This window comes from Leptosomus discolor, chromosome 1 (assembly GCF_034619465.1).
Source record: "Leptosomus discolor isolate bLepDis1 chromosome 1, bLepDis1.hap2, whole genome shotgun sequence".
In the NCBI taxonomy this organism is placed as follows: Eukaryota; Metazoa; Chordata; class Aves; order Leptosomiformes; family Leptosomidae; genus Leptosomus; species Leptosomus discolor.
This window is the reverse complement of record NC_141391.1, coordinates 176,095,955-176,119,788: the sequence shown is the minus strand read 5'-3', so window position 1 is coordinate 176,119,788 and position 23,834 is coordinate 176,095,955. Positions and strand designations below refer to the sequence as shown.

At 39.3% G+C, this 23,834-nt stretch overlaps 1 protein-coding gene across 5 annotated transcripts in view; it reads left to right on the top strand.

Annotated features, from left to right (window-relative positions):
• Positions 1 to 23,834, top strand: part of NAV3 (neuron navigator 3) — a 410,369-nt gene that overhangs the window by 136,248 nt on the left and 250,287 nt on the right. For 4 of the 5 annotated variants that reach the window (XM_086471510.1, XM_086471485.1, XM_086471501.1 and 1 more), the window contains exon 1: positions 8,606 to 8,848. The exons of the other annotated variant lie outside the window; for it this stretch is intronic. In XM_086471510.1, the coding sequence (XP_086327636.1) occupies positions 8,606 to 8,848 (243 nt within the window). Of the gene's footprint in view, positions 1 to 8,605; positions 8,849 to 23,834 lie in introns of those variants that run through there. 5 annotated transcript variants of the gene reach the window in all.

Genomic DNA, 23,834 nt, shown 5'->3' with positions numbered 1-23,834 from the left:
ACAGCAGAATGGAGCAAGGCACAAGCTGTCAAGGCTAACTGTAGGAAATGTTCACATATGGCCAACAGGAGACAGAGGCAGATGGTTCAGATTTTTAATATGTGCATTAGGCCAATTTTTATTTGAAAGAGAAAAGCACCCACTTACAGCTAAATTGTACATGGTCAAGGTTTTTCATTCATTGACGTACAAGGCCGGTCTGCTTAATATTTTGCAGGTAGAGATGAGTGACCATCTCTGCTGGAGCTCTAAGCTGGCCAAGCACAAGTCAAGGGCAGGAAGCCACAGTGAGTGTGGCCATAAGCCCTGGTAAAGAAACACTGCTAAAAAATGTGGGCTTTGTGTAGTGTTATCACAACTCCTCAATCACAGCAGGCAAATAGCAAAACAACGTGGGCAGAAAGAGCATGTCTGTTTATCAAAACAGAACAAAAATGCTAATGTGACTTCAAGGTACTTTATACTATCTGTTCTTCATCTAAGAACTTGAGATCCAATATGTCAGTACCGGTCAGAGCAAGGACCCATCACTCGGTATTCTGCTTCTGACCATTGGCAGTAGGACATGTGCAAGGAAAATGTATGGAAGTGAGGTATATAGAATCATTTAGGTTGGAAAAGACACTTAAGATCATCGAGTCCAACTGTAAACCTAACACTGCTATGGGGCGTAATGCTTTCCCCAGTGCACCTGATCAGCATCAGAGTATGGTAAATGCCAGATTTTCCAATGGGAATTGCAGCAGGGAAGGTGATGTAATGGTGATCTTGTAAATCTTCACCAAGAACTACAATGTTTGTCCATACTTTATGATGAGATGTTAGGTTTGCCATAGGAAATCTTGCCTTTAAAGATGCCTGTCGGTATATCTGATCTAATAGAGTTATTGCAAGTCACAGGAAATGTAGGATAAATATGTGGTTAAAGAAAATTAAAATAATGATGTGGGTATTGTAGGAAGGCTTACTTGATAACAAAATTAGTTACAATGACTATATCTGCAAAGACCAACAGGAAACCGAAAACATAGCTTGGATCATTCACCTATGCTGATAAGCAGTGAGGAATAACAGGCAATATTATGCAATACTTGTGACTTAGATCAAGGTAGGGGGAAGTTGATGGGTAGAGGTGGTATAGCTAGCACAGTAGATATTGTAAATTGTGGATGATGCAAGCCAGCATTGAATGACTACAGTCTCAAAGCAAGAAGGAATCAGATAGTAGATTGTGAGTCAGAAGTGCTCCTCCAGCTGCAGTGCAGCTTACACTTGTTTAAGGTCAAATATCAAAGCTAGTCCCTGAAAATCTATCCATCTTTGTTTTCATGAAGTATTCTTTAAGTATTAATGTACTCCTTATTTTTGTTTGAAACACCTATTGCTAACCTTTCACTCCTAACCATTTTCCTGATTATTAAAAAAATTGTTCTTTTCTTCACTGCCAACTATATGTGCTTTTGGCAGAGCAAGTTTTTTTCATATCTCCCAAACTCTCTGTGCAGTAATTTCCATTGACTGCAGGGGTATCTGCTGGTGATAGCAAAGCTGATTGACTTCAAAGTCTCATACTGTTGTTGCCGCACTTGGCCAAGAGTCTGCTCATGACTGTAGCAGATGTTTCTAAGCTTTTTTTTAAAAAAAGTTGCTTTTTTTTTTTTTAATAGACCAATGGGAACCTTATGGAGCAGTTTTTCGCTACAATCCTGAAGTGAATGCCAGCATCGCTATGGTTTTGAAACTCTCTGTCAGATCCACAGTGCTCATAAGAGGGAAGTTTCCCTTTCCAGCAGATGAAAGCAGAGATTTGCCACTCTGCCAGCTACCTGATGGCAGATAATCAGCAGATTCCTGCTTAGTCTCAGGTGGTTTTTTTTATCTTAATGAGTTATTTTTTACAGTTCATCAGAAAATTTCATAGTAAGTTTATTCTCTGAAGAAATTTTGGATGAAAGGTCGGAACAGTTCATACTTAGTATCAAGAGTCCAGCTTTGATTAAGCCACAAGTATTGCCAACATCGTTCTTCTCTAATTAGAACTTATAAATGTCTCCTTAGCATTGTAAAATATTCTAGCAGGATTTTAGGGTGTATGTGCATTGGGAGAATTTTATTCGAGGAGGATCTGTCTTGAGAGCAGTAGTGATTGGAAAGAATTTATGAGGACCATTATTTTGGGGGAACAAAAGAGAATTTAAACCCTGGTCAAAATTTCAGATGGAGCAAAGCTGCTTCCATTAATAATATTAATAAAAACAGGCCAGGAATTCTGTTCCTTGCCACTTCCAGTGAAAGTAATGTTATTACTTGAGAACTTATTCATACATTCTAGAAATGTCTGTTTTTGTGGTGTCTACTTTAGACATTTCTCCAGTAACTCTAGAGAGAGCTGGAACACTCTTAAATGCCCTGAGAAGTGAGGGAAATATTCCCTTGGCAATGCAGCATTGCAGTCATGTACCTGTAATGTGTTCTAAGACAGAAAGATATAGGGCAAACAGGAGTTGAAATCAGTAACTCACCGTGGGCCACCATGGCGATACAAAGCCAGAAATCCTTTGAGAGATAGAAAGTGCAGAGAGCAGAGATGCAAGAGGGAGAAGGTACCTGCCAGTGGCCACAAGGATGCTGGAGAAGCCAGTGTGTCTGCTATCGCACACTGTGCCTTGGGGAGGGTTTGCAAATGGGGAATTGAGGAAACAAGGAAGAAAGAAAAGAAGAGCTTGCACTTCTATCCTTAGAATGAGTATAATATTTCAGAGCAGTTTATGCAGATTGAAATAACTTGGGGGGGGGGGGGGGGGCAAGTTCCTCGTTAGCTGCAGTTAACAGCAGCTTTGAGAGTCTTCAGCATTTGTTGTTTGCTTCATTTACTTAGAAAGGAACAAATGGATTATCCAAATTTTTTTTTTTTTTTCTTTTCCTCTTCCACCTCCCAAAGAGAAAAGCTGATGCTTTCATTAAGCTTTACCAGCTGGCTGTATGGTCTAGTCAGTAGGTCAGTATGTAAATACTTACATAGTGTGTTCAGTTGCTATTAGGCCTTTATTATCCTTACAAAATTTTTGTTTACATTTCCCAATCCTATAGTATTTAAGCTTGATTCCTTTGAGCCAAATACTTCATGATTAAATACAGTGCATAACAAAGAGAAATAATTATAAATTTTAACCCACACAGAAGTATAAACTAAAAAAATCCCTACTTGAAAAAGAGAGTACTGAGGTCCCGTATAGACTTGGGAAGGTCATTTAGCCTCGTGGTTCCGCTTGACTGTATTTGAATGTATCTTATGTACTTCACAAGGAGATATGGTACTAAATTATGCATAAAGGTTTGAAACTATCTGACGGAAGATGCTGCAAGTAAATGAATAAATATTATAAAAGAACTGGTCACTTCTATCAGTTCATGCATTCAAAACCATAAAGTCCTTGCTGAGCTTTGAAGGGCCAAATTGTTCAGAGGATAAAACGATATCCTTATTTAAAAGTTGTCCTCTTTGAAAAACTTCCCCAAACATTTAGTCAAAGCAGAAGGATTTCCTTTAGGAAGCCGGATGCACCTTTTTCTGTGACTGTAACTGGCCTTTGGATTATATATCTTTGGGAATTCCAAACTGTTAAGAAAAACAATAGCAGCTTACTCAGTAGCATTACATACTTGCAGATAGGATTAAATATGTGATACATGTCTTACCTTGAGACTAATGGATTCACCTGACTTTTGTAACAACAAAAATAGTGTCAGTAGAATTATGCTGTGAGCATGAGTCAGAGCTGAACAATTTGTCTTGTCATTATCTGTCAATTGAACTTATTTTATTACACCAAACAGGCACACGGTGTGCCTCTTACTTGTATTATAAAAATTTAAACCTAGCTTACCTGGATTTATTAAAAGCCATTTCAGGTGCCTTCAGTATTTTAGTATTGTTGGTGGCTTTTTCAAGGGTTCTCTGTCCCCAGCTGAGGAAAACTTTCTGCTCAACCTGAAATCAGTGTGCACAAAATCGTGTGATTGTATCAGCACATTCAAGCTCATTGAGAAGTTGGCCTGCCTCACATAAGCTATAGACACAGCTGTTACACCAGCGGGATGAAGTAGGGAAACAGCTCAGAAGAGACCTCTGCGGTCTCTGCACCCCTGACATTTCCTGTTTGACCCTGGACACATGCAACAGCTTCCTTGTCGAAGATCATAGACCAGAAGGAGCAAACAAATCTCTTGGCTCCATTTTTGAGGCAGGTGTCCCCTCTCTTGATATTTCCTGCGGTCTGGGAGACACTGCCAGCTGTCTGCTCGGTTCACGCGAGCAGTTTGTCTGAGAGCTGGGGTTTCAGAAGGGGAGCAGTCTTCATGGGACTCATTCTGCTATCAGATGCAATGAAAGAAAGGAATTTTATGTAGAGGTGTTGTGCTGTGAATAGTTATTCCTGTTAAGAACAAAAATTCACCTTAATATTACAACTGACAGATTCCTTCTTTTATGAAGTGGCTTGGATTTCAGTTGTGTTTACTCTTGTTACATGAAATAAATACTATAGCTTTTTCTGGGATGTGGGGATTATTATACTGAATGCACACGTACCGTCTTACTTTGAGGTACAGATCATTCATCTAACTCATAATTTCTGTAAAAACATTGATGGCTTGATGCTTTCACAGTCATGCTTTATAGCCAGATTATCATCATTTTTAATTGGCATTAGCTAAAAAAAATGGTCGTGCCTTCAACATTTCACTAGAACTGCCACTACTGTTGACAAGATTACTAAGAATTGTGTTTTGACCTTTGCTCTGTTTTCCCATTTTTTGGTCTCTCTTTCCGCTTTTATCTCCTTATCTAACATCCCACTTGATATGTTGCCCTCTGTTTTTTTCCACAGCTCAGTTGTCTTCTAGCTTCCTCATAACTCTGTAAACTTTCCTCCACAACTTCATCATTTCCCTTGTGTCAGGGCTACAGTCATGGTCTATGTTCATCGTCCTGCATCCCGAATCCAAATGGTGTCCTGTACCTGCTTGGCTTGAGTATGTCTAGGCTGATAAATATCTAGGCAGGTAAATTAGAAACCTACAGGTCCTCTTTCTGTATGATATTTAGCCTGACCTATTTCTTTGCAATCCCTTTCTAGATATGTCTCTATCAGCTTCATGTAACCAAGTGAAGAGATGTGTCCTTTGTTTGTGTCAGCCGTATCTTTTTACTCACTACGTTCTCTATCCCGCCAACAATACATGCCATCCTCGTGCCAGGCAGTCTGGTGTTGTCTTTGATTTCAATTGACCCCAGGTTATAGCCACTGCTTGCAACTTCTCCGCCCCTGGTTTCTCACAGATATGCCTTCTTTCTGTTTGCACACCGTTCACACATATTTAAATCATCCTCCTTCTGTCTTTGGATTCTCCCTGGCAGCCCTGCTTGATGGTCACTTAGCTCAGCACCCCAGAGCTACCGAGGAGAAGCCCACCAAACTCACGTTGCCAGTGTTATGCCTAACAAAGCACCCTTCTTTGCAGCTTCCAGCTTTGCCCTTTCCCCACAGTCACGCCCTGTTCCTCCCTTTACAGAATCCTTGTGGGCCCAGACACCTTCTACCGTAGGTGCCATCCCCTGCTTGTCCAGCTCCACCACCAGCACCTGCGTCTGGTGCCAGTTCATGCATATTGTCCGCAGATGCTTTACCCTGTGGCTTTCCTGTTTGCGTGGAAAACACTACTGAAGCTTAGCTGTTAAATATGCTTTTCCCCTGACACTCTCCATGAAATGCACATTCATCATGAGGTATACAAATGCTTTTCAAGAAAAAATGTGGCTAAGTGATTTGGAAGGATAGCAGATGTTTGTTTATTTGTCTTTTGCTTAAAATTAGAGAAAACAAAAAAGGAGGACCAGACTTGCAGCCAGGCTGGTAACCACATTCTTACCCGTGGAGTATTATTACTGTTTTCCTCCACCACCTTTCTCAATTCCTGCAAATAATCTTGTAGATTCTTCTTTGTATCTTTGGTAGACCAGAAACATTTCTGGGGTTTATCATTGTGAAATTCTAGCTAAGTCTGGTTCTGAAGTTGGTGGACCTGACCTGGTACTAGTTTAGAAGTTGTAATATAATTAATAATTATTTTGAAAGAGTAACACCAGCTTCACATCATTGTTTCCAAACCCTGTCGGTTATGTATTACAAATGACCCTCTCCTAGTCAGCTTGCTTACTTATTACTTTTAGGGTTTCTGTGCTGGGAAAATGGGTTGCAAAAGAGACTGTGGGTATCATGACCTCATCATTCGTATTCAAAAGTAGAACTGCAAGATTACCATAATGCATTACTTTGTAAAATTATAACCCTGAGAAGTAACAAGATTCAATTACATTTTTTTGGCAAAGTTCTTTTTAAAAAAGTATCTGTCTTATGACTCTAATTTATTCTTTGACTTGATCATTGATTAACAGTCCTCATGAGGATTTTTCATCTCCTCAAACCTTGCAAGAGATAAATCCCTCTTTTCCTGTGGTCCGCTTCAGCCTTTGCATATGTGCACTTTCTAAAGCGTTAACTGTTAACAGTTGTGTCTAAGAAACCTAAATTCCTTACACAGCCGCAGTACTTTATGATGCTGAAGAACAAATGCGGACCGCACAAGGAGCTTGCTTCCCCTTTGCTCTGCACAAGACCTGAAATGTCACACCAAACGAGAGTATTCCACTTATTGGAGTGGAGTGGTAGGTCCTGTGGGCTGAACTTGTGTAAAAGGCAGAGCAGTTACCTCTGTGCAGTCTTGTGTAAAGCCCATTGTGGCTACTGTTAATGGTGGCAAAACCAAAGAGAAGGTAAGCAGAGGGTGCTGGAATGGGTTTGCTGATCCTCTGTACACACACTTCAAAATTCAAGAGATTCCTAAACCAGGTGAGATTCGCGCCTACAAACTATGAACAAGAATGGAATAGTTGTTAGTCAATATAGAGAGCTGATTTTTTAACTGTTGTGTCACTGTGATCTTTGTAAACAAAATGTGGAGAATAATACTGTGTACTACAGTTTTATTCTGCAAAATAATTTCGGAGAGTGATTTAAGAGGATCCTTTTAATCTGCTTCTCATCTGCTCTGTTTTATTTTCAATGCTTTTTCTAACTCTTGCCATCCTTAATTTGACAATTTAAACGTCCAGAAGTCACTTATTTTCTCTTGGGCTTATGTCTATAGTGTTAATAGTACATACTATTCAGGGAAGGCATAGTTAGTACCGTGTAGGATGTCAGTGGCAGAATAGGGTTCAGGTCATCCTATCTCTCTATATTTTATTTCAGAAGAGATAACAAGAAAAACATGTGAAGCATTTTTGTTCGTAATGCTGGGTGATAAAATCCCATAGGAGTTTAATGATGTGGCATTTCTGCACATTTTTTTCCTCACATCGTAGCTGAAAATGGGTTCCCCTGCTAGAGGCTCTCAAAGGAATTTACAATTGTCCATTTAAGTAAGCGTTTATGCTGCTCAGCAATTTGGACTGTCCATCGTGACTCATTTTCTAGCCTGCTCTGCTTGCCTATCTGTCTTGTATTTCCATGTACAAGGATTTGAGGTTGCCAGCAAGAATATTTCTATGAGCCACAAGCTGAAATGATGCTTTGGTCATGGACTTCACGGAGCTTTCAGTGTTTTTAGAAAGGGAAGTGTTAACATTGAATAGATGACGTTAGCACCACCACCAAGAAAGAAAGAAAGAAAAAAAAAGCTCTGAAAAGCTGTATTGACTAAATCTTCTAACAATGCTCGTGATTTTCCTATATCCTGCTCTGTGTTTTTGTATGGATTTCTCATAGCACAGACAGACGTTACCCACACTGTGATTCAGCGTCTGTTCCTAGCCACGCTCTTGCACGATTTTAACCTGATTTCACGGGAAGAACAGGGAATGAAACACCGTAGCTCATGGTTGTCAGCAGTGAAAAATAGCCAGGAATCAGACAAACAGCTTCATTGCTGAGATTATTTCCGGGATAAAAACTCTTCCAACAGCTGTTTGCTTTGGCCACTACTCAGGTCCTTTTTTTTTTTTTTTAAATCAGGAAAAAAAAGAGGTTTGTTTTTTTTTAAGATGTGGGTTGGTTATTTATGTAGTCAGGAAGAGGTCTCTGCTTCCAGTGTTGTGGTCTCGGAGCTGTTTTGACAGTTGGAGTACAGGGAGGTTTCATCTCTTCCCTCCCTCCTTTTCTCCCGTCCTTCATTCACTTAATGCACAGACCTGGAATGCTGTAGGAAGAAGAGAAAGCAAATTTATGAGTTCTTTAATCCCAGACAGGCAGCTCTGTGGCAGTTACCTTCAAGAAAAGTTCACGCCCCAAAGGAGTGTTTAGTCTTACAGAGCCACTGACTCACTGAGCAGCGCATGTGAGTGGCTGCGAGGGAGAAGGGGAGAGATGAAGGAAAAGTTTTGCTTCCTTGTGAAACTTGTAATATTATTGTTTTAAGACATTTTTGAAAAGATGACTGCTACTTTTGTTTAAAGTATTTGTTCTGGAATTGCTGAAGCTGGAGTCTACCAGACTGAGGTCAGGAGCATTTTCTTTGGCAGAAAGAAGATACTTTTATAGAAGCCATGCCTGTACTTGGGGTTGCCTCCAAGCTAAGACAGCCAGCCGTAGGGTCAAAGCCTGTTCACACTGCCCTCCCGATACCCAACCTTGGCCCCGCCGGCTCGCAGCAGTACTCACCAAAGTCTTTGGAGCTTACTGGGGCAGAGAGCTCGATGCTTTCTTGTCAGCTTACGTTAAAGTCAACCTGTGATTTTGGAGAGAGAAGAGCGCTTCAAGGAAAAACCCAGGAGATCGAAGACAGCAAGGTTAGTTGTAAACTTTACCTGCAGATCTCAGTTCTCAGAAAATGTTGATTTGCTCAGACAAAAATCCGATAGAAACCTACTGCATGCAGAACTCGGGGGTAGCTGGGTAAATAGACTTTTGCTGTCCTCAGTGAACTTGCATAGCAGCCTTGGAAATTTGTTTTGCTCAGTGTTGCTGTTTGAATAAATAATCAGTTTTTAAATGTTAGTGTTAGATGCTTCACAGATGCATTTTGATAAGGATCAGTAGAATCACAAGTAGAGAAAAATCATTCCAGCACCCTGTAAGCAGTGCAATGACATGACAGTACTTTAAAAAAAAAAAAAAATCTTGGCTGCTTCATGTTATATTATGAAGTTTTAAAAGAGCTCTCACGCCCACACCTATTCCCACAGGGAGGCTCTTTTAAAATAAAAACAAGTAATTTATTTTATTTTCACTTTTCAAATGATCTGGCTACTCTTGCTGCAGAACTGCTGAACCAGAAAAACAGCTTCTCAGTGAAAAGTACCTGTGTTTTTCTCTTGTGCAAAATAGCTTCTTCCTAGCCCCTATCTAGCTCTGATTCATTGTGCTTTTTTTTTAACAAAGTTTGTCTGAAGTAGGGTGCCACAATGTTTTCTAGACTGCTTAGGGTTTTTTCTTTTGTAAGGGGGCTCTTTTTGAGTCTTAATTAACAATTAAAAAGCTTCTACTTGATTTTCTACTAGTCTTTGTTTTGTAGTTGAAATAATTTCTCATGCTTTGAACACAAGTATTGAGTCCATTCTTGTCAGTAGCATATATTCCTGTAGATCTTTCAGTCAGTATATGACGGCTGCATGTGTGGTTTAACAGCTTCAGCAAGCAGTGTTATGTGAGGTTATTTCCCCTTGCTTTTCTAGTACTTTTGGTTTGTGGAACTGATTACCACACTGGGATTAAACATATATTTGTAGTTGCTTCTTATTTAGTTTGAGGACACTTGGGTGTCATCAGAGTTGTTAAAGTGGCAAGATACACGCAACATATGTACATGGTTTTCTTTTGTTTTTAGTTACTGGGTTAATTCAATATTAGTGAAGAAAGTTGGTTTTGTGGTTAAAGCATGGGGTTGGGATTCTGAACATTTGGTTTCCTTTTTAATCCCTACCACTTATTTCCCCATGAAATTTTGTTCATATCACTTATTTTTTCCCTTGGAGTTTTTTGTATCACCTCTCCCTGCCTTCCAAAGGTCATGCATTGGTGGACTCTGACATGCTATATAGAAATATAAAGAAGGAGCAGACTGTTCATCTCTTCATTACCAGAAGTGATGAATAGACATTTTCTATGACATGAGTGTGACATGGAGATAATACAAGTTTTCAACAAATGTGATTCCTGCTTGCTTGCTTATTTTTAATAGAAAATATTCTTTGTGTTTCCTCTTTAGTATTATCCTTTAATTGATATTGCTAGAAAAGTAAATCAGGTTGGCAAGTACAATTTTCAGAAAAAAACGAATATGGTTACATTGCCTTTGCAGAGATATTTCCTAGTTCTTTAAAAAAGTGTGGAGAAAGATGTAAAGCATCTTGCCTTCAGTGTTTAAAACACTTGGGAATTATTAGTGATTAGCATAAGACCTAATGGGAGTTATATCCTTCCAAGGCATCTGGTCCTGAGCACTGCTGAAGTACTAGTGAGTAAAGTAACAGTCTAGATGGACCCAAACTGTGATCCCAATTTGCCATTTCATGTGTCATGGGTTTGACAATACTTGTAATCTTAGAGACTGTTTTTTAAAGAAAAAGGTACAAAACAAACCAACCTCCAAAGAACAAGCTACCAGCCATTAGATCTCACTCACTCCCTTTCTGTTCTCAAGGGAGGCAGTTGAGCATGTTTAAAAGATGATCCTTAAAGAGTAAGGCAAATTTGGGCACATGATGGTCTGAAAACCTCCTCTGGGCACCTGGGTTTACAGAAGTGCTTAGCATTCAAGAAGTTACTAATTTCTGCCGACTTTCTGTGTTCCCCCCTTACATGTCCAACATTCCCAGTAAAGCCTATTTGCAGCCCTTTGCCCAGTTTTCTTCCAAGCACGTTTTTTTGGAAGGATGCTCTTTTTTATTCACCTTTTAAGCAAGTTTCATGAAATCTCTTTGCCAAAGTGGTTTGGGCTAAAAGGTAGGTGGTTATGATGAAGAAATTATTTTTAGGCTCTTCTTACTACTAAACTTCAAAGTATCAGCCTAAAAGTATTAAATGCTGTTTTTCTTCATCAGTGATGGAGATCCATGCCACCCTGTTTCCCAGTGCCTGGTAGCCTCAGCAGTATGTCCAGCTTATCTAAGCAGCGGTTCTAAGCACAAATTTGAGGGAGTTGTTAGGGTTAGTGTCTCCTCAGGTTTGCTGAGCGGATGCAGGTTCTCCATTACAGATTGTGTTGTCCCAAAGCTTAACTATTTGTGAGTGCTGTTTCCAATAGACCTTTGATTGACTTCTTTTAGCAAACATGTTAATCAAACACGTGATATTCCTACCGTGGTTCTGTGGTATACAATTCTGTACATTGGGAATGTTTCATTATAACAGTGATCAGATGAAAGGTCTTTCAATCAAAATTTAATTAATACCTAGCCTGAGTTTTCAACCTCGAGTAAAATCTGCCTATATAGCATACTGCTTGTATCATTGAGTATAAGGCAGCACTGCTTTTGGGGGGAAAAATAATGGATATCTATTTGCAAAAGACAATGGAACATATGAATTAATCATCTGGTTAACTTTTGCCCTTGGCTGTTGGATTGCAGCCTTTAGTATTGCTTTCTGTGGTATTTTACATATGCTGCACTGTGGGTCACCAGCTTTCTCATCCTGTCTGGAAGGCACTTAGATTGACACATGTAGTCACTGTGACATATCCTGTTGCTATCTATAAGTGCTAAGGATTCCAAGATAAATTTGGGTTATACATGTCAATACAGTAGGTCATTGCCACCCAGCTGTTTCCTTTATGGCCTTCAGTCTTACCACACCTGATTGTTTGAGACTTTTGACACTTGTGTTGGCTTTCTCACACAACTGCCTTGCCAAGACTGGTTAGGAATACAGCTGCAAACATCAGTTCTCTTTTCCCTAGGCATCTCTCCCATCTCACATGGTTTTGCTGCACTTGCACATGTAATCTTGGTTGTTTTCTTTTTTGTGGACATGATGCAGCTTGAAGTTTAATAAAAGTGATATTATTATTTTAGTAAAAACTGTGGTAGAAGTTTGAGGTGATTATGTTCAACTTCTTTCTTAATTGGCTAGAGCACAGTTAAGCCTAGGAAAGCAAATAGTAAGTTGCTAATGATTTAAATTATTCTGTGTGTACTTTATTCAACTACTCTTTTGTTCAAGATTTTCATAATTTGCGCTTTGGTACCTAAGTCACATACAGGTCCATCTGTCCATCTGCTTTCTTGCTAAACCACTAAAGTTTAAACTCACTGCATGAACACTTATGATGTGAATAGTCATGCAAGATATTTGAACACAAGCATTCAGAGCACATTCTTTTTCCCTGAGTATCATATAGACAAAAGTTTATTCCTATATATGTACACAGGAAAGGATTCCAGCTGCTGGATTCATGAGGTGAAATGCTGGCTGTCTTTGAAGCAGATGGAGTTTTGCTGTTCAATTGGACCATAGAGTGTCTTTTTGCAAACCCATTGTCTGAAAACACCAGTATCTTGTAATGTTTTTCTAAATGAGGGTACAGTATTATTTGTATTTCTGTGCCACCACTTTTACACTGCTTGCTAAATTGATGCGACCAAAATTATCAGATCATGCTAGGCTGACTTGTGATACTGTTCTATCTGTAGAATGGGCTGTTAAACGGTAACAAAAGTGAGAAAATATCAAGCGATATTGTAGAAAGGTAAATGAAGCAGCGGCATAAGACTAAAGGAACAAAGAAAGAGTTTCTTTGCAAAACCAACTTAATTTGCTCACTAAATGCACTCTGCACTATATTGACCCAATGGCAATAAAGTTTTACTCCAGGTCACCATGATTGATTTCAGCTGCCCTCATACATTTGATGGTGCAGTCGCAAGGACATTGCCCCGAATCCTCTCTGGCACAAAGCTGAGCAGCTTCTGGGAGTCAGCACCCCTGCCAGGCACACTGATCTTCTGCCCTGGCTTCCTGGGGCTGCTCCTTGCAGTGCTCTGCTTTATGCTCCTGTTGTTTGCCTCCCATCATCAAACTTCCTTTTTTCAAGAGCACTGCACCATGCAAACTGAATTTTCTATAGGCTGAATCTGATATATTAATTGTAGTTTTGGTTATATGACTTGGATGATAAGATTTTAGCCTTCTTTCCTAAGTTAGTTCATTCCTTTACTGTCATATGATCTTCTTTCTTTTTTTTTTTCTTCTTGTTTTCAGTTTCTCTTTATCCATGCTATCTGTCTGCTGCTGTCTGCTTTATCTGCTTTTTCCTTCCTTTTGGCAGACAACTTTACAGGCTTTTGCATATGACTTATTTTTCTCTGTATCCACTAATCAGGTCTTCCTGTCATGACTGTAGCATTTTTCATATCACTGTTCATTATTGGAAACTGCTAGTCAGGCTTTCCAGCCCCACCAAGTTAATCATTAAACAACCTAACTTTGATACAGGAAGAACTCAAGAAACAAATCTGCTGCAAAGCCTTCTGGAGGAAATGACAAAGAATATGATGTGTCCACCTGAGGAAAGAGACACAACTGGCTTCTTCTGTAGAACACAGAAATCTGAGCAGTTGGGCTGGGGAAACAGTCTGTAAATCTGCAGAACAGAGAATAGATGTGTTCTACCTGGGGAGCATGGCCAACAAAGAATGGGGTCTGAAACACTTACCTCTGTACCACTGTATCAAGTGAACATCTCTAAAGTAGTCTAAAATGAATGTCCATGTCACAAAACAAAGCTAAATACTTTGATATGGTAGGAAAACCATGTACTTCTGCTATTAAAGTGACTCTGAGGTCAATTTCATTTAGTATCACACTATTGCATCCCATTCTTGGTCTGAGGGCTTCCAGTGTCATTTAGCTAGCCCTTTTGCAGTAGGACATTGGAATAAGGATGGAAGCCTGCCATTTTTTCCTCATCAATTGTAAGAAGTTTGTTGGTGATATGGTAACTCCTGCCTGTCACCAGACACCAGACTTGGACGATGGCTAGGCTCCTCTATCCAGACAGATCTCAAGACAAATATTTTTGCTTTCTGTACATGGGTGGAGCTCATGCTTACGCCAACGGGAGTACTGTGCACATTGGAAAACCAGATGTGTGCCATGAATGACTTCCATAACTCCGTCTTCCCTCAGCTGACCTTTCCACACCATTTACTTAGGTTCTGTGCAACCCTTTCCCACCATTCCCCAGATCTCACCCGAGCAGAGCATCTGTTGCAATCCCACATCTCTTTGACCTTTCAATTTCTTGGATACCTTTTTGTCTGGTCTCTCAGGGCCAAGCTCCACTGAGTTTCTTGACATACTGAATCTAGGGAACATAAATAGATGAGTTTATTTCACCATTTTGTCATACCCTTCCTTTTCGCAGTGCTAGTACATTGGAGATGTCTGCCTTGTGGGTTGGCAAGAAAGGAAACTGCTCATTGTGCCGAGCGTTTCACTTACAGCACTATGGCCAAGGCAACAAAAAGGGCAGCAGAAGCAGCCAGAGACCGCCTATCTTCTCCCCATAGTGACCGCTAGTGATGGGAAGCCAGCACTGTTTCAAAAGCACTGAACTAGCTGCCAGAGATTTCAGTCGGCACTGCTGACACCTGGGACTATGTGTGTTTCAAATTCACACAGCCCCAGTGAAGCCAGGACAGTTGGCAGGAGTTCAGATTGTCAGCAGTTTCAGCTTCTTGCCTTGTGCTCTGAATTATTTCTTTATCAAACAGATAACAGCGTCTTTAATGTGCTTTATGTATCCAGCACCATCTGTCTACGCTATATTGTAATAGATTTAAGAGCCTCATGCTGTATGAGCTTGGAAGCAACTTCACTGTTACATGTTTATTTTTTAATCATCTGTACCAAGCACGCTTTCATGCAGTTGAGGTAAGTGTAGAGTAGCACAACATATAACTCTCAAAGCTTTTGTATTTATGAGCAAATTGTATTGAGTGTAGGTTGAAAGTTGCTTTTTGTTTGTAATTTGTAATTTGGATCATGGATAGGAGGGTATTTACCAACCTGAGCTTAAGACCTCTGCCTACATTTCTACTGCTTTTGTTTTATTTCTCTCACAAAATGGTAACGTAGAACTCAATTTCTTTCATATCAATTTCTGTGTTGTGAGCTGGTAGTAGACATCAGCAGAAAACAATTGTTCTTACTCTTTTGTATTGCATCTGTGCCTAGGGAAGCTGCTCGAGGATTTCCTGACTAAACAACTTTTCATTATAAAATCCTCTTTCCTTGAAAATGTGAGTATGCCTGAGTGTGGATTCACAGATCCCAGTATGTGTGAAAACCAGCAGAGCTCCAGAACCTGAAGCAACTCAACAGCATTTGCTCGGTGCAACACCAGAGCTAATAAATGCAGCGTCTTGGGGTAATCTCTTCTCCATGACCATAAATGGAAATAAGTGGTCTCCATCTGTAGATAAAAATAATGGGCTTATACTATACCCCAGGAGGTTTTAGTTAGGCTTTAGTAAAACTTCCCAGGAGTAACAGTAGTTAAACAGAGGAACGCTTTGCGTGCAGAAGGTATACTATCTCCATCACTGGAGAACATTAAAAAACAAGCACGTGTGCACCTGCCACTTGTAGCATTACCAGCACTGATCCTTCCTCATGCAAAGGACTTGATGGCCATCCTGGTGGTCTTCTCATTCTCATTTGCTATTAGCTGATTCGGCTGAGTGCAGGTCTGTGGTAATGAAACCATGTTACTCCGGGAACCTGAGCTGACAGGCCTGTGGCCCGCTGGAGACAACTTTGCTACCTTAGAAAAAATGCTGTTGTACAGTATGGCTGTTTCCAGAAGCATTTCACTGAAGTATTGCAGTTCCAGTTAAGTTTCCCAAAAGCACAGATAGGGTATCATTGGAGACCAGCCAGCTAGTTGCTTGCTTGGAAACACCAATTTCCCTGGCATATAGGATATCAATATTGGAGTGCCCTCATGCCTCAAGATCCTGTGAGGTCTGGCAGTGGAGTGACTCTCAGGGACATGGTGCTTTGCTCTGTAACAAGGAATATAGTAGCCCTGTGAACCCAGTTCAGTTTATGGCTCGGAGATCCTTTAAAAATTCCTTGAGGAGCACTGCAATGAATATTTCAGCCGGCTGCAATTCATAGGGACTACATAGTCTGCTCCTTAGAAGACAGAAGTACCCCAATGCACCCAGCAGATTGAGGGGTACCACCAAGACTAGGAAGTTCAGTTCAGCTGAAAAACGTTTATTCCCTCAAGTAAAAACATATGAGAATGTCCTTTCTGTAGATTTTTTCTGAGTCTCAACTAGACCTCGATCCCAGAATTTTTTACTAGGATGATGTCTTATCATGGCATGTAGTGTGCGTGCGCACAGCAGACGTTAGTTGCAGCCCTATAAAATGTGTGGCTGAATTATACAGAGTGTGGGAGAAAAGGAAAAATATTATCCCCGCAGTGCAGAGGGAGAGGAGAAATTAAAGGGGAAATGGATGATTTTCCCACACTCAGGCTGGGACTTTGTGGCAGAACTAGGAATTTCAAGTCATATGTATCTTGAGTCCCAGTCCACATAACCACAGGCCCATCCTTGGTCTTTTCTAAGGGATCAGTTAAGAATAAACCATCCAGATAATGAGTTATTTTTCCTGCTTGCTTCATAAGGACAGTTTTGGCTTCTTCTTCATTTCAGTGTCAGTGGCTAGCATCAGTGTGGGCCCAGCTCCGAGCTGGAGGTGGAATCTTACTCCAGGAGCCACATTCTTTGATTTTCGTATATCCAATCAACACAGACTCTGGCACGATTTATTAGAGATGCAGAATATGTTGTGCCCTTTGTGGAGCAGTATAACACTCATCACAAGTCCTGTGTGCAAATTGTTGATAAGCTTTTCACTTATTAAGTATGATGTGAAAAGTATAAATAGTTATGGAATAAAAGCAGGCCTTTTCTAAGGAGAAATGACCATTTTGATCCTAGTTTCTGCCTTTGAATACACTGTCTAGCTTCTTTGTTTCAGAAACTCTTGTGTTTAGTAAATAATAAGGCACCAATTGCAACCCAGAGCTGCTAATCTTTTTAACTATGTGTTCATTCTGGTCTAGGTCCACTGTCTTTTTTTCCTCTAGTACACTAATTTTTTAAGTGGCATAGTTTTTCTTGCACTTGCATACAGGGCACGCAAAGAGGAGTTCATTTAAAGCAGCTCTGTGTTTCACTTTGACCTGATTCACAGGATGTGGTCTTGGAGGAAACCCATGCCTTAACAATAGCCTTTTGACAGCAAGGGTGTTTGGGGATTAAGCTGGAAGAGAAGGAAGTATCTATCTATTCTCAAACCTACTAGTGGAATATTTTGTGCGAATCTTCACTTGCCCATGATGTTTTTAAGGTCACAAACCTCTCTTTTTTTTTTTTTGTTTTGGTTTTTGTTTGTTTGTTTGTTTGTTTTTACTGGCCAGAGGATGTTGGCTGAAAGATAGCATAACTTACTTAAAATTCAGAAAAGGAATGCAGAGTGTTTTGTCTGGTAAATGCAAAGGGATAATTCCCCTGTGTAAGATGTGCAGATTTCTGATGGCTCTTGTATATGTTCTGTGTAAACCAAGCTGAGAGAAATTGGAAAATAAGCAAATCAAAGGGAAGCATAATTTTAAAGTGGTTAGGGCAGGATCGTAGTATTTCTGGATATATAAACTGAGAAGGTGCCAGCCACTAAACATCTGTACTAACTCTGCATAAAACATGAGAGAAGTTAACCAAGTATAATATTAGTATTGTCCTAACCTACTTTCAGCATGACATTTGGTCTGACTTATCTTTTTAATTGTGTTTATTTTCCTATAAACCTTCCTTTACTGCTCTGCCCCTCTGATCTTAATACAGCAGAAAGCATTTTATCCTTCCATGTATCTCTCAACAGTAGCTCAAAATATTTTATTCAGGTGAAACTCCAATTAGTGAATTGTAGCAAAATTGAAAAGCTAGAACAAAAGTAGATGTTGAGCTCTGTCTTGTGTTTTCCATTTCAAAATATCTCCCTTCGACAATTTTAACACCTGGCTGTGTAGCATGTTGATGCAGTGTTAAACTCCAAAGTATTTTGCAACAAAAACTTCCTGTTGTGCCTCAGGATTTCATTTACAGGGCATGTGTAAAACCATCACAGCTTAGTAATCAGAGTGGTCATGCACAGAGAGATGACTTCCTAGCAAGTGTTGTAAAACATTTGACCACTTTCATTAATCAGGAAAGGCTACATGGCTCATACATGATTTAGGGTGAGTAAGACATAAGTCAGGGTGCAAAACTTTTACTCACCACTACAACAATGGGATTTCCTGGCAACACATCTATGCAGCAAAGCTTTTGGGGGTGTTTTTTTTGTTTAGGTTTGGGTTTTGGTGTGTGTGTGGGGGTGTTGGGTTTTTTTTATAAGCTCATAAGTTGTTTTGTTTTGTTTTTTTATAAGCTGTCTCTGTAGTGGAAATAAATAGGCATTAAATAAGAATGTGAAATAACAAATAAAAGTTCAAAAGGAGTTTAGAAATTTCCTCAGCTGATCAGCCTGTCTGCTTTAGTCATTGCTGGCCAGCTCACCAGCCAGAGACAGAGTGCTGGAAGGAAGAGCTGAAAGAATCTGTTTCTCATGAAGGAGCAACACAAATCTGAAAGCTTAAGAGCTGCAGGTTCAGATTTGCTTTTGAAATGCTTCTGAGAGGGAGAAAGGCCTAGCAACCCACATGGGAAGCCACAATCTAGCTTCACTTCTGTTTTCTATCGAGTACCTCCTTGAACTCAGCTCTTATGTGAAACAGCAATAATGACAGTATTTTTAGAGTTGTTTGGTGGCTAAGTACTATTTAATTTTGGATTTCTTTTTAATACTGAAGAAATCATCTAGTTAGCTGCTTTAAAAAATGTTACTGAAGTTACTTTGAATGACCTTAGAAAAACTGGTGTTTTTTACCTAATCAGTTACTTACTGATGTTAACATCTTCCTGTCTGTCAATTTAATAATGCATCCATTCTTTGTTCTTGTTTGTAATAAGAAGATGAAAGTAAAAGGCATTTTATATACAACATACATTTTTTTCCTGTGTAAATTTGCAATTCTGACAAAGGTAAGGAGAGAATGACAATGTCTTTGCTGTTTTCTTTACCTCACTGCAGTGTCACACTGAAGACTGGTACGGTTCTGTATTATTATCTGAAACCTAAGGAGTAGGTTGCTCCACAGAGGAATTATGTGTAGTGATTGACAGTCAAATGCTCTGTTCATAGGTGATGCCAGCTCCAGGAACGTTTTTTTAAATACAGTCTAATTTGCAAAACTTTCAGATACAGACTGCTCTTAAGCAAGAACAAGGTTTCTTCAGCTGGGTGTCTGGAATGGGTTGGTGGTTGTGTCACTGATGAGTAAGGTCAAAGAAGCCCTCTCAATCTAAGACATGCATGTCAGCCACAGCCTTAAGAGTTTTGGTTTATAAGATATGTTATTAGCACAAGGGAATGGGGAAAAAAAGTAGAATGTGTGGAAATGAAAACAAGGCTTTCTTCCCAGGGCCCCACCATGTCAGTGCATGATTTTTCTGGGTTATTCTGCCTTGTTTGTGGACATGATGCAGAGAAGATGTAGAGTCATGAGGAAAGCTGAAAAAGCCAATCAAATTAAGTTTCAGAGAAGTGAGCGCACAAAACTGAGCATATTGGGAACCGGTGTGTCGGACTAAACACTGTCATGAAAAAAAAATACTTAAAAGGGTTTGGCAACAGCAAAAGAATGTAATACAGGAGATTTAGGTCAGCAAAAAAGATACTGGAGAACTCAAGTCCCTAAAAGCAAGAGGATTAGGGACATATTTGCATCTATGGAAAATCTGATCCCTTTTCTCCTGAACATTGGAGGTGATCTCATTTAATTTGAGGGAAGCTGTAAGATCTCATTGTGAAATACTGATATAAATGCCAGCAAAGGCAGTGTGATAGTGGTCACATTTCAGTCTAAAGGGACAAAAGTTTCCTTCACTTCCCATTAAAAATTTCAGCTTTGATGACAATAAATTCAGTTATTTTCAACAGTAATTTTCACTCAGATGTACACATGTCCTTAAGGATCTCAGTGACCTTTGCACAGAATAAGCCAAGATTCACAACACAGTTCTGACATAAACAAGTTATTTTGTCCTAATTGGTTACATAGAAATATTATGTATCGTGATCAAGCCATAAATCAGTGGCGTAGCCAAGAATTGGACTTTTGGAAGGTGAATATTGGTTCCTGTTGTATTAGCAAACCTATATTTGTAGTTCACTCTGCATGGATGCAGTAGTTAACCTGAACTGCAGGCTGAGTGGAGGCTTACAATGTATACATATTGCCACCATTTCAGAGCAACAAAATACTTCGGGTCTTTTGGAAAAAATTGGGATGTTTCTTCATGTAGTTCCATTATGAGGCAAAGCATAAGAAATTGGTAATTCCTGAGATGGTATCCTTCTCTTCCTATGACTTATGTGGTTCTGTCGTTGGCTGCAGTCATTATACAACTATTTTTTTAGTGTTGAAACATTTTAACAGAAATAAACAAGTAGACACTGGTTACAAAATAAGAAACTCTAAGTGCAACAGCAGTCTTCTACATCTACCTTTGGTTATCTTAATTAAACTTGGGGAATGGTGATATTTTAACTAATACTTGATACATTCCAAGTGGAGATTTAAAGACTGTGTAAGGCAACACTGCTTCACAGTGCTTTTCCATTTGTCAGATCGACCAATGTCTTCGTTTGAGTGCAGTTTGGGGTTTTTGTCCTTAAGAGTTAGTTAAACTCTTCAGAAGAGCTATGTAACTTGTAATTTTTTTGCTCATCTACTTAATTCCGTTCTGCAGGGTTTTTTTAGGATACTTGCAGATGTGTTACAGTGTGACATGCATTGGTGAGCGCTAATGTTTTCAGAGCAGCAGGACTCTGATTGGAGTGGAGATGACTGGAAATGTTGAGACAGCAAATCATTGAGTTGATTACTACAGCTCCTCTAAAGCCACTGAGAGATTTAATTTTTATAGCAGAGGCAATAAATATAGGTTTAGCATTCTGGCACCAGTAGTGCATCCTATGTAGAATGAAACCACTGCAAATACTTAGTTTATGGTGCATATTAAAGATAGGGATGCATATGCATGCTCATATACAGGTACCTGTTGGCATTTATCTGCGTATTTACAAAAGTTTGAAGTACACCCAATAAAATATTTTTTAAATATTGTGGAAGGTGATTTAGAGACTTATTTAAGTGTTACACACTTTAATCATTTTTTATTGATACACATGTACCATAAGTCACATATGTTACATATCTGTATTAATGCATATAATAAATGTGTACTTATATATACATGTACACGTCACATATGTCATGTATGTTATCTTTTTGATGCAGACTTAGAAAGAGTAGAATTGCTGCTCATAGTAGTAAAACTGAGATGTACAACACTTTTTTTTTTTTGCTCTTTGTTACTTGTAGCATTAGTTGACTAATTGATATGTACAACACCGAAACAGGCAAAACCAACAGAAGCACTTAGCCTTGCGTGGTTTAGACCACACATTTCAGTCAGTGCATCCACAGCACTCTTAGCAGCAGCTCAGCAGCCCAAATTCCCAGTGGCAGGCCAGGGACAGTGAGGCAGCTCTGCGGTCTGTCCCTCCTCTGTCCCTCTCCCAGGCTACATTGCCTCCTCCGGTTCCTCTGGGGTGTGAAGCTGCTTCAGCAATGGTGAAGAGACTGATGCAGAGACAGCAAATGAAATGTTTAAGTTTTGAGGAGTCGGTTTCCACACAGACTAGAATTTGTTGCCCTGTATTTGTATGCTTCTGCAGCTCTCTACTTTTATCATGTCCCTGATGTCCTTCAGGGACATGTCTGGTTTTTGCTCCATCACTTTAAATACTTCATTTTACAAACAGGGCAAAATCAGCCTTCTGAAATCAGAACTTGCTGTGTTCTTGTTGAAATCAGTGGGAGTTTCTCCATTTACTCACTGGAGTAAGACTATCATCCTATTTCATTGTGGTTAGACAATTTGTAACCTCTTACATTATCACAAGGTAGTTTTTCAAGCCATACAGGTCATTACTTCTTCCACAAAATGGCACGGTGTTTTTTTTAAAAAAACAAACAACTGCATCCTGTCGTGAAGGGTGTTATGTCTGTAACTTGTTCTTATCACTCTGGTGTATTAAAGCGTACCTAATTGCATTATCAAGTAGGCAAGTAAAAAAAAAAAAAAAAAGTGAAGAAGTATATTCTGTTATCATGAAAAATACGAAATATCTTGGTTCAAATTTTCACATTTTTAAATGCTTCATAGACACGTGTTTGTTCTTGGAGTATTCCAGCCTCAATCAAGACCCCTAAATTCCAATAAGATATGTGCTTAAAATCTCTATGCTCAGTTTTCTTCATAACACAAGAAATCCATCCAGTAGTTGGTTAACTATCAGGCATGGCCTCAGTGTGAAGTTGCTTTTTGAGAAATTTATCTCAATTTATCTCTCTATGGATGTATTGATGTACTATTCCCTATTTGCTTGAGTCACATAAGTTGTAAATCCATTATTTTATGGGTGCCTTGCTGGTCATGTGCAGAACTACAGTCTGTGTCAGGGTCCCTAGCACTGTATGGGGAAAGAGATTCTCAAAATAAAATGCAGTGCATTGTAGGTCCAGGAGAAAGGTCTCATTTTGGGGAATGTTAGGCTGTGTTTTATGCCAGATGACTGGTATTTTCTGATAATCAGGTAATCTGAGACTTTTATTTGTGGAAATTATGGATTTAAAGAGAAGAAAAAGAAGTTTTTGTGCACTGAAAACAATCAGAATGAATTGTTTTATGAAAGCTGAGCTTCTTACAGAAAAAATAAAACTCTTCCCATCTCTATTTTTTCTTATATTCTGTCTGTTAAGATGACCTATGGAATATGGCTAATTAAAAAATACCTAAATATTTAGATTATGCTTGCTGCTGAAGTATTTGGAAATATAGATTTTTATTATGAGTGAAACAATATTGTGTTTTTGAACAAAAATTTAATAACCATGATTGACATGTCACTGCCTGTAATTTCCTTGTATGGTACAGTATGCAGTTCATGTCCATTTCATGCACTGTATAGCCAAACTTGAGTATGCACAAACAGTATGAGGAAAGGGTAATCAATCTAACTGTGTGAAAACTCTGAGGAAATACTGATAAGTAAAACAGCTCATAAATTCTGCACAGAGAATTGTTCACATTCATGGCTCCAAAGATTAAAATTGAGGCTCCTTATGTCCCACCCGTAAATGACTTTTGGCAGTGCTCAGTAAAAATCCGCTCACAATCCTTATTGCCAATTCATATCTGCCTTTCCTGTCTTATTCTATGTACTGTCCAGTCCAGTCTGCATAGACCATTGCTCTGAAATGTTTTATTTCTCTAATGAAATATTTTTTTCCAGTTTAGTAATATTAGGTCCTGATATCTGAATGCTGTTGTTAAGTCAGGATTAAGTGCATATGATAAATAGTCAGCATGAATAGAAGATGTGGAACAGGGGACAGGCTGTTCGGGACTGCTTTTTCCTGTCTGCAAATAACTTGGGACCAATGGAAAATATCAGGAAAGTTCCAGAGAGTCCTAGCTCTTTTTCCTGCATCACAGATCAGTGAAGTCCAGCATCAGCATAGAGTGGGGAGCACACAACAAGAACTGTTTGAGGAAAACTTGTTAATGCTCTCTGGTAATTTTT